This window comes from Anser cygnoides, chromosome 1 (genome assembly GCF_040182565.1).
Source record: "Anser cygnoides isolate HZ-2024a breed goose chromosome 1, Taihu_goose_T2T_genome, whole genome shotgun sequence".
Lineage (NCBI taxonomy): Eukaryota > Metazoa > Chordata > Aves > Anseriformes > Anatidae > Anser > Anser cygnoides.
The window spans coordinates 87,152,373-87,165,405 of NC_089873.1; the positions used below are offsets into that span (position 1 = coordinate 87,152,373).

The following is a 13,033-nucleotide window of genomic DNA, read 5'->3' on the forward strand; positions in this document are numbered from 1 at the left end:
CACACAGTTCCCTGAGAGGCTCATTCCTTTTCGGTTCAGATAGTTCCTGCTGTATTGCTTACTATATCATGCAAGTCAAATCACACATTGTTTTCCAGCAAGGATAAATATCCTTGAGGTACACACCAAATTTCCCCATCATTCCACATTGACTACCAAGCACACCTCGATCCATGAGCAAAGACAATACCACAAATGGTTCTCCCTCTCCCCAGGGGAGAGCAACCCACACTGTCTTTCCCACGTCCCTACATGCACTACAGGGACTTCATCTCCTCCCACTGTATGAAGGGATTTTATTTTGGCAGGACCAGGACAGTTAGCAGATCCACCAGTTAACACTGGCCAAGTGACTTCTGCTAAATTTACGTCCATATGCTGCCATTCCCAGAGCTCAGTGCTCACACCACAGTCTTCAACAGTCCATTGTATCAGTCAATCCTTCCAGAGGTTTGTGTGTGATAGAAGATGTGATTCACCAAATTAATTCCTTAATTCTTGGCCTAGGAGTAAAAAAAAGTTTTTGTTTGTTTTGGGGTTTTGCTTTGTTTTCAGAACTGAGTAGCACTGACTCAGTTCTTTCTGGGGTACTGTGCCACAGAACCTGACTTGTAAGACTCAGGATGGTGTTTTAGGCAGTGGCATGGTTTATAGGGTGTGCTTTTGGCCACCTAGTAGCGGCATGCACCATGCACATGTAGCACGTGTCTTGGCAGGTTCATGGAAGTGGTCCTATTCAGCCAATCTGCTAAGCCTCACCATATCAATATCCCAGCCACCACCCTCTATTCCAAGGACACTTTACTCACATGGGTTGCTTGATTGCGGTGCATATTTTGCATCCACAGGTAGCCTGTGTGATGTCCTCAATGGTAAATCACCACCTTTCTGTACATTGCATCTCTCACAATTACTGTCAGCGTTTCAGATTCCTCACACTTGTTCATCCTATTTTCTTCCCCTGTCCCACTGAAGAGGGAAGTGAGAGAGCAGCTAGATGGGCAACTGACTGCTGGCCAAGGTTAACCCATCACAGTCCTTTATTTGGCACCCAGCATGGGTGATTTGAACTGGGAACATCTTGATCTGCAGTCAAATACTAACTAGCCAGGGTCAACCCACCACAATCCAAAACTGCTCTCTTTAAGACATTTCTTATAGCTGGAGAAGGTTCTTGCCCAGAGCAAAGATCAGGCTTGCTTCAGATCACCTCCTTGACTAAGTTTCTGAATAATTATGAGTAGAAGAGAATCCAATGCTCCTGCAAAATGCATGTGATTTGCAATTCTGCAGGCAAGGACAAGGCAGCTTATCAAGGCATTAAACATATTCAGTGAAACTTGGTTAAATAAATCACCTTTTAAATCAACCTTTGCCCAATCAAAGTCCAGACCTACCTATAGGTACAGACACAGGAGGGAGAGCAAAAGAGAATTCCTGTGAAGACTTCTCCACACAGACATCACAGACATACAGGTAAGAGATTCCTTTTTTTGCTAATCTCTCTTCCCCTACAAAATTCCATTTAATGAACCTGATAATCTTGCATGTAAAGCTTGCATGAAGTGAAAATAGTAGTAGACAGCCCAAAGTAACCTTCCTTCAATTTCTACATATGAAGAAATAATCTTTCCTCTAAAAGCTTACTCTTCCTTCACCTTTGTGTACCACTGGTTTTACGTGTGCACTTCAGGAATTAACATAAGGTCCCAGTGTTTGTCAAGAAAAACTGCTTTGAGCTGTAGTTGAGGTCAATACAATTTGTTGCATACCAATGTCCAAAGAATAGGGCGGGCCATCCCTGTATGGCGTTAGTCCCAATGCAACTGTGTGTGGGCTCAAAACAGCACTAAACACCTCATCAAGGGAAACAAGTCATGATCTGCAGCCTTCCTAACCATGCGTGATAAAATTCCCCATATTCTCCAGCTTCAGTGACATCTGTGTCAACTCTCTCACCTTCATACTTTTTTATGTGCTGCCCAACTAACCCTAACAATGCACTTTTGGCTTCAAAAACAGTCTATGGCATTGATAGCCGCAGAAGGGCTTCAGCACTAGGCTGCTATCAAGATCATGGAGAGATTTGACTGATTTTTCTTAAAAATAAAATAAAATCTGTTCCCACGTATATTATTCATATGAGTGATATAAAGATAAGAAAAAACACAGAATTGTAAAGAAATCTGTACATGCAAACAGATGACCTTTCTTAGTATTCATTAGGCTGTGACTAATGTCTAATCTCTGCAACAGAACTTTGGCCTTCTCACAAACTTCTATCAGGAGAGAGAAAAAAAAATCTACCCAGTAAAACACAGATCATCGAGTTTGCTAATTACCCGGACTTTCCAACCACAGAAAGCAGTCATCATTCATCTTGTTCTATGCCATCACAGATCTTTGGCAGGAATTCCTAAGATAGTGAACTCTGGAGTTGTTACTTGGCCACAACTATCTCTTACTTTCCAAATCTAATACCCACCCTAATGATACACATCACCTAAAATGGAGTTTCGCTATATAATAAAAGCATAGAATAGGTTAGGTTGGAAGGGACTTCTGGAGGTTGTCTGGTCCAATACCCCATGCAAAACCAGGCCAGCTTAGATGAGGTTTCTCAGGGCTTCATCCAGTTGTCTCCAAGGATGGAGATTCCACAGCCTCTCTGGGCACTTGTTCTAGTATCTGACAGCCCCCAAGATTAAAAAGCTGCCCTTATGACTGTCTAATTGGAATTATTACAGGCAATTTGCATCTGTTGCCTCTCATCCTATCACTATTAACTTACAAAAAGAATCTGGATCTGTGCTGTCTACACAATCCATTTAGGTAGTTGAAGACTACCTAAAGATCATCTCTTTGCTTTCTTTTCCCAAGACCAAATGAACCCAGCTCTCTCAGCCTCTCTTGAAATATCTTGTGCTCCAAAACCTAAACCACCTTAGCAGACAAGCCCTGATATCTTAATCACTCAGAGAGCTCAAAACTGGAGACAGTACTCACATGTGGTCTCACAAGTGCCAAAAAGAGGGGAGCAATGCTTCCACTGACCTGTTGGCTACATTCTGATACCGCCTACTGTACAATTGACCTTCTTCACTGCAAAGCTACACCACTGACTCATGCTCAGCTTGTGCATTTGTGTGTTGTCCTGCAAAACTGTCTTCTGGCCATCCAGAAGCCAGCCTGTATTGTTATGCATGGTTCTTTGTTGAATTTAATGAGATTTCTGTCAGGCCATTTCTCCAGACTGTTGAGGTCTCCCTAAATAGGTCCTTCCCTATCCTTCATTCTATTGACCCCTGTCCCTCTGTTTGGTATCACCTATCAGTTTGTTGAGGATCTATTCTGTTTCACTGTCCATGTCATAAAGATATTAAACAGCATCAGCCACAGTTAACAGCCCTAAACAATGCCACTAATAACCAGCCAAGAGCTGGACTAAATATTATTGATCAAAACCTCCTGAACCTAACAGCTCAGCCAATTTTCTGCCCATCTAATTAGATCCAGTCCATATGTCACCAAATCAGCTACATCGACTGTACAAGAGACTGTCTCAAAGGTATTGCAAAAGCTAAGGAGAACAGCATCCACTGTTCTCTGCCTGTCACAGAGCCAGTCCACTCATCATGAAGTTATCAGGTTCATCAGGCATTGTAAAAAAACAGTAAAACCATACTGCACGTCCTCAAACAACTTCCTGGCCTTGACATGTGCCTTGACACAGCCTCTAGGAACATTTGCTCCTAAACTTTCAGAGGACAAAGGTCACTGCCTAATAGCAGTTCAGTAGCAATCCCCAGCATCAAGTCCTTAACCAGCTGGCCTCAACTTCTCTGGGAAAGTAACACAGCACCCTGGAGACACCAACTGGAAATTCTGCTCCAATTGTCACAAATTCATTGGGAAACCATTTGAATCAAACTACTGCCAACATTTCAGCAGCCTGCCACATCCAAAACCAAATTTAATTTCTTCCCTTCCTTTCCCACACAGTGTCACGTTTTTATATTGATTGACGTCTCATTGCATTGTTAAGGTCATTAGGGTTGGAGATAGAGTTTTGCAGTCAGGCAGCAAACTGAGGCTTTATGGTCATTTCAGGATTCACTTGAGAATAGGAAGATAAGTATAGCAGCCCAAGTCCTCTGTTTCATTTCACACAGACAGACAGTATTAAATTACCTCTCCTCCAAGTGATTACCGGATGGCACATTCACACTGTCAGTAGGTGTATGCCTGAATATTCCACACTTTTGTTAAACCTCACAATACAAACCTACATTAATATCTTACCAAAGTCTCATATATAACAATATACCTTGGTAAAATGGCTCTGTTAGCTCCTCTTCATAACAGAATCAGAGTCTTTTTATTAAGATTCTGAGGCAGAGGAAAACACGGGCAACTCCAAGAACTTTGACTCTACCAGTAACTTCTAAAGAAAACAGAAATAAAAAATTAAGTACACAATTTTGTATGGAAACTGAGATGTAGAGCTAACAAACAGCTGGAAGATCTTTGTAGCTCTTGGAGACAAGGGTCTTCCTAGTTTCATTAAAGTCCTTCCCTTCAACCCTCCAATGCAAGTCTCACGCTCATCAACACTCCAGTTACAATGTCTTTTCCTGAAGCTCAATTTTGTTTAGCTAAAATAACTAAGAACAGGAATGCCTCATTATTACAAGGTCCTTCCTTGATCCCACCTGCTTTTCCATCTGCACAGGTTGCCCAGAGAGGTTGCAGAGTCTCCTTCCTTTGATATATTAAAATCTCACCTGGACATGGTCTCAGGCAACCTGCATTAGGTAGCCCAGTTCGAGCAGGAGTTCGACCAGATGACCTCCAGATACACCTTCCAACATCAATCATCCTGTGAAATCCCAGTCTGTCACTTAACTTCTCTGTAGTGTTCCAATATTTTTGTGCAGCCATTAATTTTCCTCCGTAAGACTTAATTCTGGTGCTAAATTCTCACCTCACTTTTCACCATGTTACCACAGGCAGACAACTGCTTTCTTCCAGCTCTTCATCTTGCTTAATTTGCTTTTAGATAGGGACACATAATAAGTGAGGAGCAGGAGGGAAAAGTAAGGAGCAGGAGGGAAAAAGGATTCATTTCTTCTCCCTTTGCACAGCTGGAATTCTAGGGAAACAAAACCCCAACAATTCTGAAGCAAACTGCCTCAGTATATATTTAGAGGGAACTCATCTAGGTCAGTTTGCTATTTTTGCTCACCCTTACCTTTTCTATCCTGTTTGGTAGAGATGACTTCTGTTCTCCACCCCCGGGAATGCAAAGTGACCAGAAAAAAACAAAAGAGCTACGGATTCTCCCTGCGTATTGAGAAGGACACAGCAGGACATCTCATCCGCAACGTGGAAAAGAACAGTCCAGCTGAAAAGGCTGGCTTGAAGGATGGAGACAGAGTCCTCAGGGTTAATGGCTTGTTTGTAGACAAGGAGGAACATACACAGGTACCTCTCTGTTTAATCTGGGATCACTCCTCCATGACCCAGATCCGCTGCCACTATGGAAAGCCTTCTCTCCAATTTTTATGGCATTTTCAGCTAGGAAGCCCAAGAGCTGAGTTAATTGATCTGGATATCTCCTTGCATCATTTATCACCCACCATGGGCATGAAATGGCTTTGAGGTGCCTCCATAGTGCGTAAGCAGAGGGATGTGACGACAAAACCAGTAAACAGTGTAATCCTTTCTGGGGAAATCTTTTAGGTCAATCACTCAAGCACCTGCTTGACATTTCATTTTCTTCACTACAGGTGGTGGAGATTGTGAAGAACAGTGGGAATTCTGTTGTACTTCTTGTTCTGGATGAAGCATCCTATAAAAAGGCAGAAAAGGAGGGAGTGAACTTGGAAGACGTGGGTCAAAAGGTGTCAAGAGGACAGCAGCAAAAGCAGCAGGCCACACCACCCATGGCCAATGGAGCAATCACTCCAGCTCCACAACCCCGGCTCTGCTACTTAGTGAAGGAGGAGAAGGGCTATGGCTTCTCCCTGAAAACCACAGAAGGTGAGAGCTCGGAGAGGGGAGATGGCATTATATACTACAGCAGAGACAGAGGAAACCACTGTTGTAGGAGCACACAAACTGTTACTGCTAGCAGAGGGGAAGTAAGCAGCAAGGTGGTTTCAGATCCATCTCCAGCCCATTTCTGAACAAGTTTTTTTTTTTTTTTTTTTTGAGGACCACATTTTTTATGGGGTGGAGAAAATCACTTTTGCAGCACAAGCTTGAACACCAGACATAGATTAAAACTGCTGCTTTAAGTCCTGTTCCATTCCCCCAAATCACCTCAAAAACTACCACACAAGGTTCTAGACAGCTGTAATAGAGGGAAGACCAAATGCCTTTCCTGATTTATTTCATTTAGAAAGCAAAGAGTTTTCAATCTCTTTCACACATGCCTATTTTTCCCCAAAGCCAGTCAACAGAATAGGTAAGCTTTCTGGAAAGCATCAACTCTATAAAGAAGGTAATTCAGAGCACAGCATAATTGAAAGACCAAACATGGAAGCCTTCCAAACACAGGAAATTCTGAAGTGTATAAAACAACGTTAAAAGCAGCTTCTCACTTCAAACTGTCAAAAATAAATAAATAAAATCCCTTTCAGCTATCTTCATCAGCCCTTTTGACAGAGAAATACATGTGAAATATATGTGAAACCCTTCTGGTAGAGAAATAAGATTATTTGAGCTGCAGACAATGAAAAAAAAAAATGCTTTCCTCTCCCACAGAAGTGATTTTTCCAGGGCAGAATAAGAGACAGAGGTGTGACTACATTAAAGGTTTACAGTGCCACTAGAATTTGCACATAAGCAGAGATCAAAAGTGTCTAAGGACATCAGTGCTGGACTTCCTTAACCATCAAATGCAGCCATGTTTCAGTGAATTACCCTGTGTACTGAGTTTTCATCTATTTCAGGTAAGAACGGGCTGTTCCTGGTAGATCTGTCATCACAAGGAGCAGCTGCAAAGGCTGGTGTCCAGAATAACGATCGCTTGATTGAAATCAATGGAAAAAATGTGGAAAATGACACACACGAGGAAGTGGTGGAAAAGGTATTTGTTTGCATACTGATTCATCTTCTGTTCTGGCCCGCTTTCACAGTAACTTGTCAGGGTTACTGAGGAGGCAGATCTGGCTAGTTTAAATGTTTCACACTAAACCTCGGAAGCTACTGTTTGTGTATCATCAGCACAGTAGAGTACCCCTCTGCTCTGGTTGTGCTGTCATGCAGCCTCTTGAATTGACTCTGAATGAATACTGCCATCAAAACAGGCCAAAAAAAGCTAAATAGGAGAACTATACTGTTGCCAGGAATCCTGTTAAATAAAACATGTTCTGTTCCTAGACATCCTGGAAACACTCCCAATAGAAAGAGGGCAGGACATCAAATGTGGCTTTCAGGGCAGGAAGAGGGGGAACTCTCTGATGATACAGTTAGCATAGAACAGGGTAAATTCATGTTTTTAGACAGCAGTTCCTTTCTCCTGCTACGAAGTCCAAGATTAATGAAAATTACACTGCAAGTAATTTCACTGCCTGGCCTCAGCTGCAAAGAACATTGCTAACGAGGCTTCCAGCTTCCCACTGTTGGCACTGCTAAAACACAGCTGGAGCTGAAGAGATTTCAGAGGGCCATGAGGCAGGCGGTACATGCTCTGGCATGCCAGAAACACAATTCAGTGCACACTATTATGGAACTGTGCAACACTTGTGTTTCATGGACTACTACAGCATCAGCTGCAGGCTGATGTCGGTTGAGATGAGCGAAGAGGGCACCCATTAAACTAGAAAGGAGCTGGAGAAAGATGGAATTAGAGAAAGAGGTTGAACAGACCCAAAAGACTTCAGAAGCAGTAATACAGGGACATGAAAGAGGACCAAGAGCGTGACAGAAACTCAATGACATGGCAAAGACTGCTTTGAAACAAAAATCTGTTTGTTGCCACTGTAATCCAAAATAGTGATATAGATGGCACGACATGTCAATATTGTGGAGGTGCAGATCTAGATGAGCGGCAGATACTAAGGCTCATTGGATTTTAACCATCACTGTGTGCCACCCTCAGGGCTATTAACTGTCTCAACTCTACAGAAAATTCTCCAGACCAGGAAAACAGTAAGAAATGCAGAAAATTTCCTCTTGTATGTTCAGGATCTCAGATGCCTGAGATCTTGGTATGTTCCAAATTACTAATTAAAAAAAAAATCCTGTAGTAGCCTGGCCTAGACCTCCTTATGGCTGACATATAAACTGTACTCACACCATTAGCCTATCAGTACACCAGTTACTGAAGTAGCTACAATTCCTACACGTTGTTGATGGGGTCATATCTGACTGAGACTGTACATGTACTTACGCAGGTAAAGAATTCTGGAAATCACATAATGTTTCTAGTTTCAAATGAAGAAACAGACCACTATTACACAAGCCAGAAGATGACACTGAACAGAGAGAGAGCCAACCTAGAACTGCTTCCCCTCAAACCACGACTTATTGAGCTCCAGAAAGGAGAAAATGGTTATGGCTTTTATCTACGTATGGAACAAAACACTGGTGGTAAGAACCAAGTTAACACACAGGCCATGACATTTGCTATACAGCTTACTCCTGTACAGGGTTTGCAGAACTCATTCTCCTTGTCTGGCTTCTTACTGCTCACCTGGAAGAAATCCTCAATAGACCTGTTGCAAACAAGACTACACTGGGGAAACTGCCTCAACCCTCAGTGAACAATTAGCCTTTACTATACGAAATAATGTTACACTTACCAAGCGTACTCCTTCACATTCATCTTTTTTCTTTTCTGATCTTAGATCACGTAATCAAGGATGTTGATTCCAGGAGCCCAGCAGCCAAGGCGGGTCTCAAAGATAATGATATCTTAGTAGCTGTCAATGGTGAGCGAGTGGATGCTTTGGATCATGAGAGCGTAGTGGAAAAGATTAAGCAATCTGAGAACAAACCCACACTACTGGTAGTGGATAAGGAGACTGACGCCATGTACAAACTGGTAAGAAAATGCAAGTTACTGCTAAAGATTCATAATTCATCATTAAAAAGACACAGAACCAGCAACAAAACAACCAGTCTGCTCTGAGAGAGACTTCTTCATCTTGAAGCAAGTGTCTCAGACATACCCATACTTCAGCAAAACCAGAGCTACATTGCTGTGTACCCTTTTGAAGAAAACACTTAACAAAGCTTATCACATGGATCAACACTGTAGTTTTCTACTCGAACAGAAAGTAACAGCAAAAAGTAGTTCATCACAGCTTAAATCTGAGTCATTAAAAAAAAGTTTCAAATAAAGCATAAATAAAGCATAGTTAGCATAAAAGCTACAGATTACACAACAGAAGTTTCTAAATTAAACTTTCCTTTGTCACTGTTTTTTCAGGCTCATATTTCTCCTTATTCATACTACAACAGAGGAAAAGATCCAGCTCCAGCTAAAACGGAGGAAAAAGTGGAGTTGCACAGTGAGCAGAAAGTGAACCACAAGCCAAGAATCTGCAAGATGGTGAAAGGGCCTAGTGGATTTGGCTTCAGTTTAAACATGGCCAAGAACAAACCTGGACTCTTTATTAATGAGGTACTAATGCAGGATGATGAACAACAAAAACCTTGGGTAGTCTGTTGGGCAGTCTCCTACCTTCCATGCTGTAAACGCATTCAAGAAATGCCACAGAAAAGACAAGCCTCTTCTCCAGCTCGCTTGGATATGAGCTGTAATTGTTAAAGTTAAACCGATATTGTAGGACCAAGATTAAAAGTTAACACCAAAAAAAAAAAAATCTCATTCTGTTAACCCTCATTCTAAAAGGAAGCAGAATCCAGGTTTTGCCTCATTTTTGTTTTTATTCATGAGCTTGGCATGCTAAAATTAGTTATTTTAAATAGGTATTTTTGAGCTATAGGATACCCTAAAGATGTAAGACACATCACCTGTGGAATTCAGTGTGTCTAAGGATCAAATTTCTGTTATCTCAAATTATATCTATGCCTTTAGTTTTCTTGAGGGGTTCCACTCATTAATAAACAAACGGTCAAATGTAGTAAAGTTAAATTTAAGTTACCGCCAATAATACAAAAATTGTTTTTTCACCTTGTCTTTATGATTCTAGCATGCCATCTATAAGGAAAGTTTATAAAAAATCCAGATGCATCTTAAATCTCAAAAAGACGGGTTCTTTGTATATTAAGTCTAGGCCTATTCCTTCTTCTAATCCATTTGTTTTCTGCCCCACACATCTCCCTCACCATGCTTATTTTGCTGTTACGTAAACTAACAACAACAGAGCAGTAACACAACAGTCTGGCTAGCCATAAGTTGCTAATGCATCTCTTCAAGTTTTACGCTAATACCAATTTGAACTTGCCTTTGCAGGTACAAAGCCATGGGCCAGCTGACACAGCAGGTGTAGAAAATAATGACTTTTTGGTGGAAGTGAATGGGGTGAATGTGATGAATGAGTCCTATGACAAAGTGGTGGCAAGAATCCAAAGTAGTGGTGACAAACTAACAGTACTGGTGTGCAGCAAAGATGCTTACAAATACTTCCAGGACCAGAACATTCCCATCACAGCCTCTATGGCAGATCCAATCCATGACACTTCTGAACCTGCTGCTTATACAGAAACCACACCAGCAGAGTCGGAGCGAACCTCACCTGAACCAAGAGAAAGGGTGAGTAACATTGTATTTCACAGATGTTGGGGTATCACCTAGCTGACAGGAAAAGAACTTTTTTTTTTTTTTACCTACTGTGTATACCTGAGCTAGGATCTTTAACTTGTGTTGTTTTTTTAAAGTGAGTCTGTTATTAATAAGGATGGTGTGATCTGATTATTGTAAAAAACTCTTCCTTTCCCCACACATAATGCGAGTATCTTTAATGCAAGATTAAATTGCAGAAAGAAACATACAGGGGATTTTGTGAAACAAGATAATCCATACATTGTGTGCCTTAATGAGGCAATACAATCCTTAAAGTGCAGAAAAAAAAGTGCTTAAATACACCAAAAAGCATAACCTGCTTTAGGGGAAATTAGGTGGAATATTTCAAAACAAACCATTTTGTAGAAGAAAGAGCAATTGATAGGTTATAATGACAATTTCTTGGAAGCGTGCATATTTTAAATTATTTTGCTCACATTATGATGGTAGAAAGAATCTGAAGCATGACAGAAGTCAGAAAAGCAGCAAGGTATTTCTTCTTGAAACAGTCATTTTGAACCCTCTGTGTGGTCAATCTTAAATACTTTTTTTTTTTTAATCATGCAAGAGACAGACAGGGAAGAATAAGACCAACACTGCCTCCTATCTATTTTTCACTACCTTTGTCTGCAAATGTCCAGCTTCAAGTTTTTTTTCAAAAATTCCTTAGTCACCAAGCAGTGTTTTGCAGATCTGAAGTTAGCAGCATTTTTGTGTGCAAATTCAGCAAATAAAGGATTTAAACAATAGGAAATCTCTGTTAAACAAATTTCTCCGTGAAACATAAGTAACCAAAGAGCACTTCAATGACAAAAATCCCATTTGCTGGCTCATTCTGTCATCCAAATAAATGTTTAATTAGTACAAACTAAAACATGAGGCCTTCATAACATTGTAGACTACCCAGCATGTTTATGAACTAAAAATAATTCAGAACTTATTTGTTACTCCTCTGCAGGCAAGCTCATCCTCTTCTTCACATTCAGTTGCCTCAGCAGGAACAGACAACAGCGACGACACAAAGTTCTGAGGAGTCAAATTATGATGAGAATAAAAAGTCTTCCAAATACTCTTTCTTCAATCATTCTTTCTTACTACACCTCCAGGACCTGACTACCCCTAGGAGTCCTCCATACCCATGAGGGACCACAATAACTTGCTGAAATGCAGCTGCCTGTAATAAGCACTTCAGCGTAACCTGCAGTCATTTAACATGCTGCAATTGGCTTTCTACTTTGTAAAGTAGGGAGTCAGTCATTTACATCCGTAAAGGCTTTACTAAGTAGAGGTATACAGTTAAGTATGCTGTAGCAAAGGGAGAAAACATTTCATAAATTCATAAGTATCTGAGCCTTTTAAGGATAAGCTCTTAATAAAGAGCATCTGTTTTCTTGCCATCTCCCAGGAGGCAGTTCTCTTTCTAATCCAAGCCTGTCAACTCGATCTCGGTGGTGACTATCTGTGCTATATTTACGGCAATACAACCGCTGTGATTATGTCATAAGCTGATGTACGCTGTCTATTACACTCCTTTGTCCTACTAACACTGCAGAAATTTCTTTCAAACATTAAGCTAACTTCGTAATTTGTAACGCAAAATCTTTAAGCACTATCCTCTCTGCCTACAGTTGTGGATCGTGGTAGTTAGAAGTGTAATTCAGTCACGCAAGTTTGTCTCACTCCAAGTTAACACCACATTGTCTTGGATGTGACATAAATAGCTCTGTAATACTGCTATTGTATGCTTTGCCTCCTTCCTGTACACCAAAGACAATACAGAAATAAATTGTTTATAAAGTGGTTGTTTTTTTCCCCCAGGTCTTACCCTTATCACCTATGAGCTGTGTTCCAGAAGAATTTTATAACAAAGTCTGTGAGAGTGTCTATGGGAAGCTACAAGTTCAAGTCACATGAATAAAATTTACTTTTATGCCTTGAATAACATCAAGAAGGGGAAACAGGCTACTGTAGAAGAATAGGCAGGTAGTGGGGAATACCAAATTTACAGCATATAAGGTAAACACATTTATAACACAGAAGGTAAACAAGGCATAGCTGTGATCTTTGACTTCAGGCTGAACTCAAGCAAACAGGAATCTAAAGCCTCTGTTCCATTTATACAGGCAGGGGAAACAAAGTTGAGGTTCAGCAACAGAGAGCTAAGCTCCAGCTGACAACGACAGCAAGTACTAATGATAGATACATGTTCCTTCAACTTCTCTCCGTTTCACTTCTGCCAGGCAGGAAACCCCAGCCACTTCCTAGCTCACTTCC

At 41.0% G+C, this 13,033-nt stretch overlaps 1 protein-coding gene across 1 annotated transcript; it reads left to right on the forward strand.

Moving 5' to 3' along the window:
* Positions 1-1,385: 1,385 nt before the first annotated feature.
* PDZK1 (PDZ domain containing 1) lies at positions 1,386-12,559 on the forward strand. The gene is made up of 9 exons (XM_013187622.3): positions 1,386-1,476; positions 5,273-5,484; positions 5,790-6,042; positions 6,957-7,093; positions 8,403-8,598; positions 8,856-9,052; positions 9,440-9,634; positions 10,430-10,729; positions 11,718-12,559. The coding sequence occupies exons 2-9, from the start codon at positions 5,275-5,277 to the stop codon at positions 11,787-11,789; spliced, it is 1,560 nt and encodes a 519-aa protein (XP_013043076.3). The 5' UTR covers positions 1,386-1,476; positions 5,273-5,274; the 3' UTR covers positions 11,790-12,559.
* Positions 12,560-13,033: the final 474 nt, after the last annotated feature.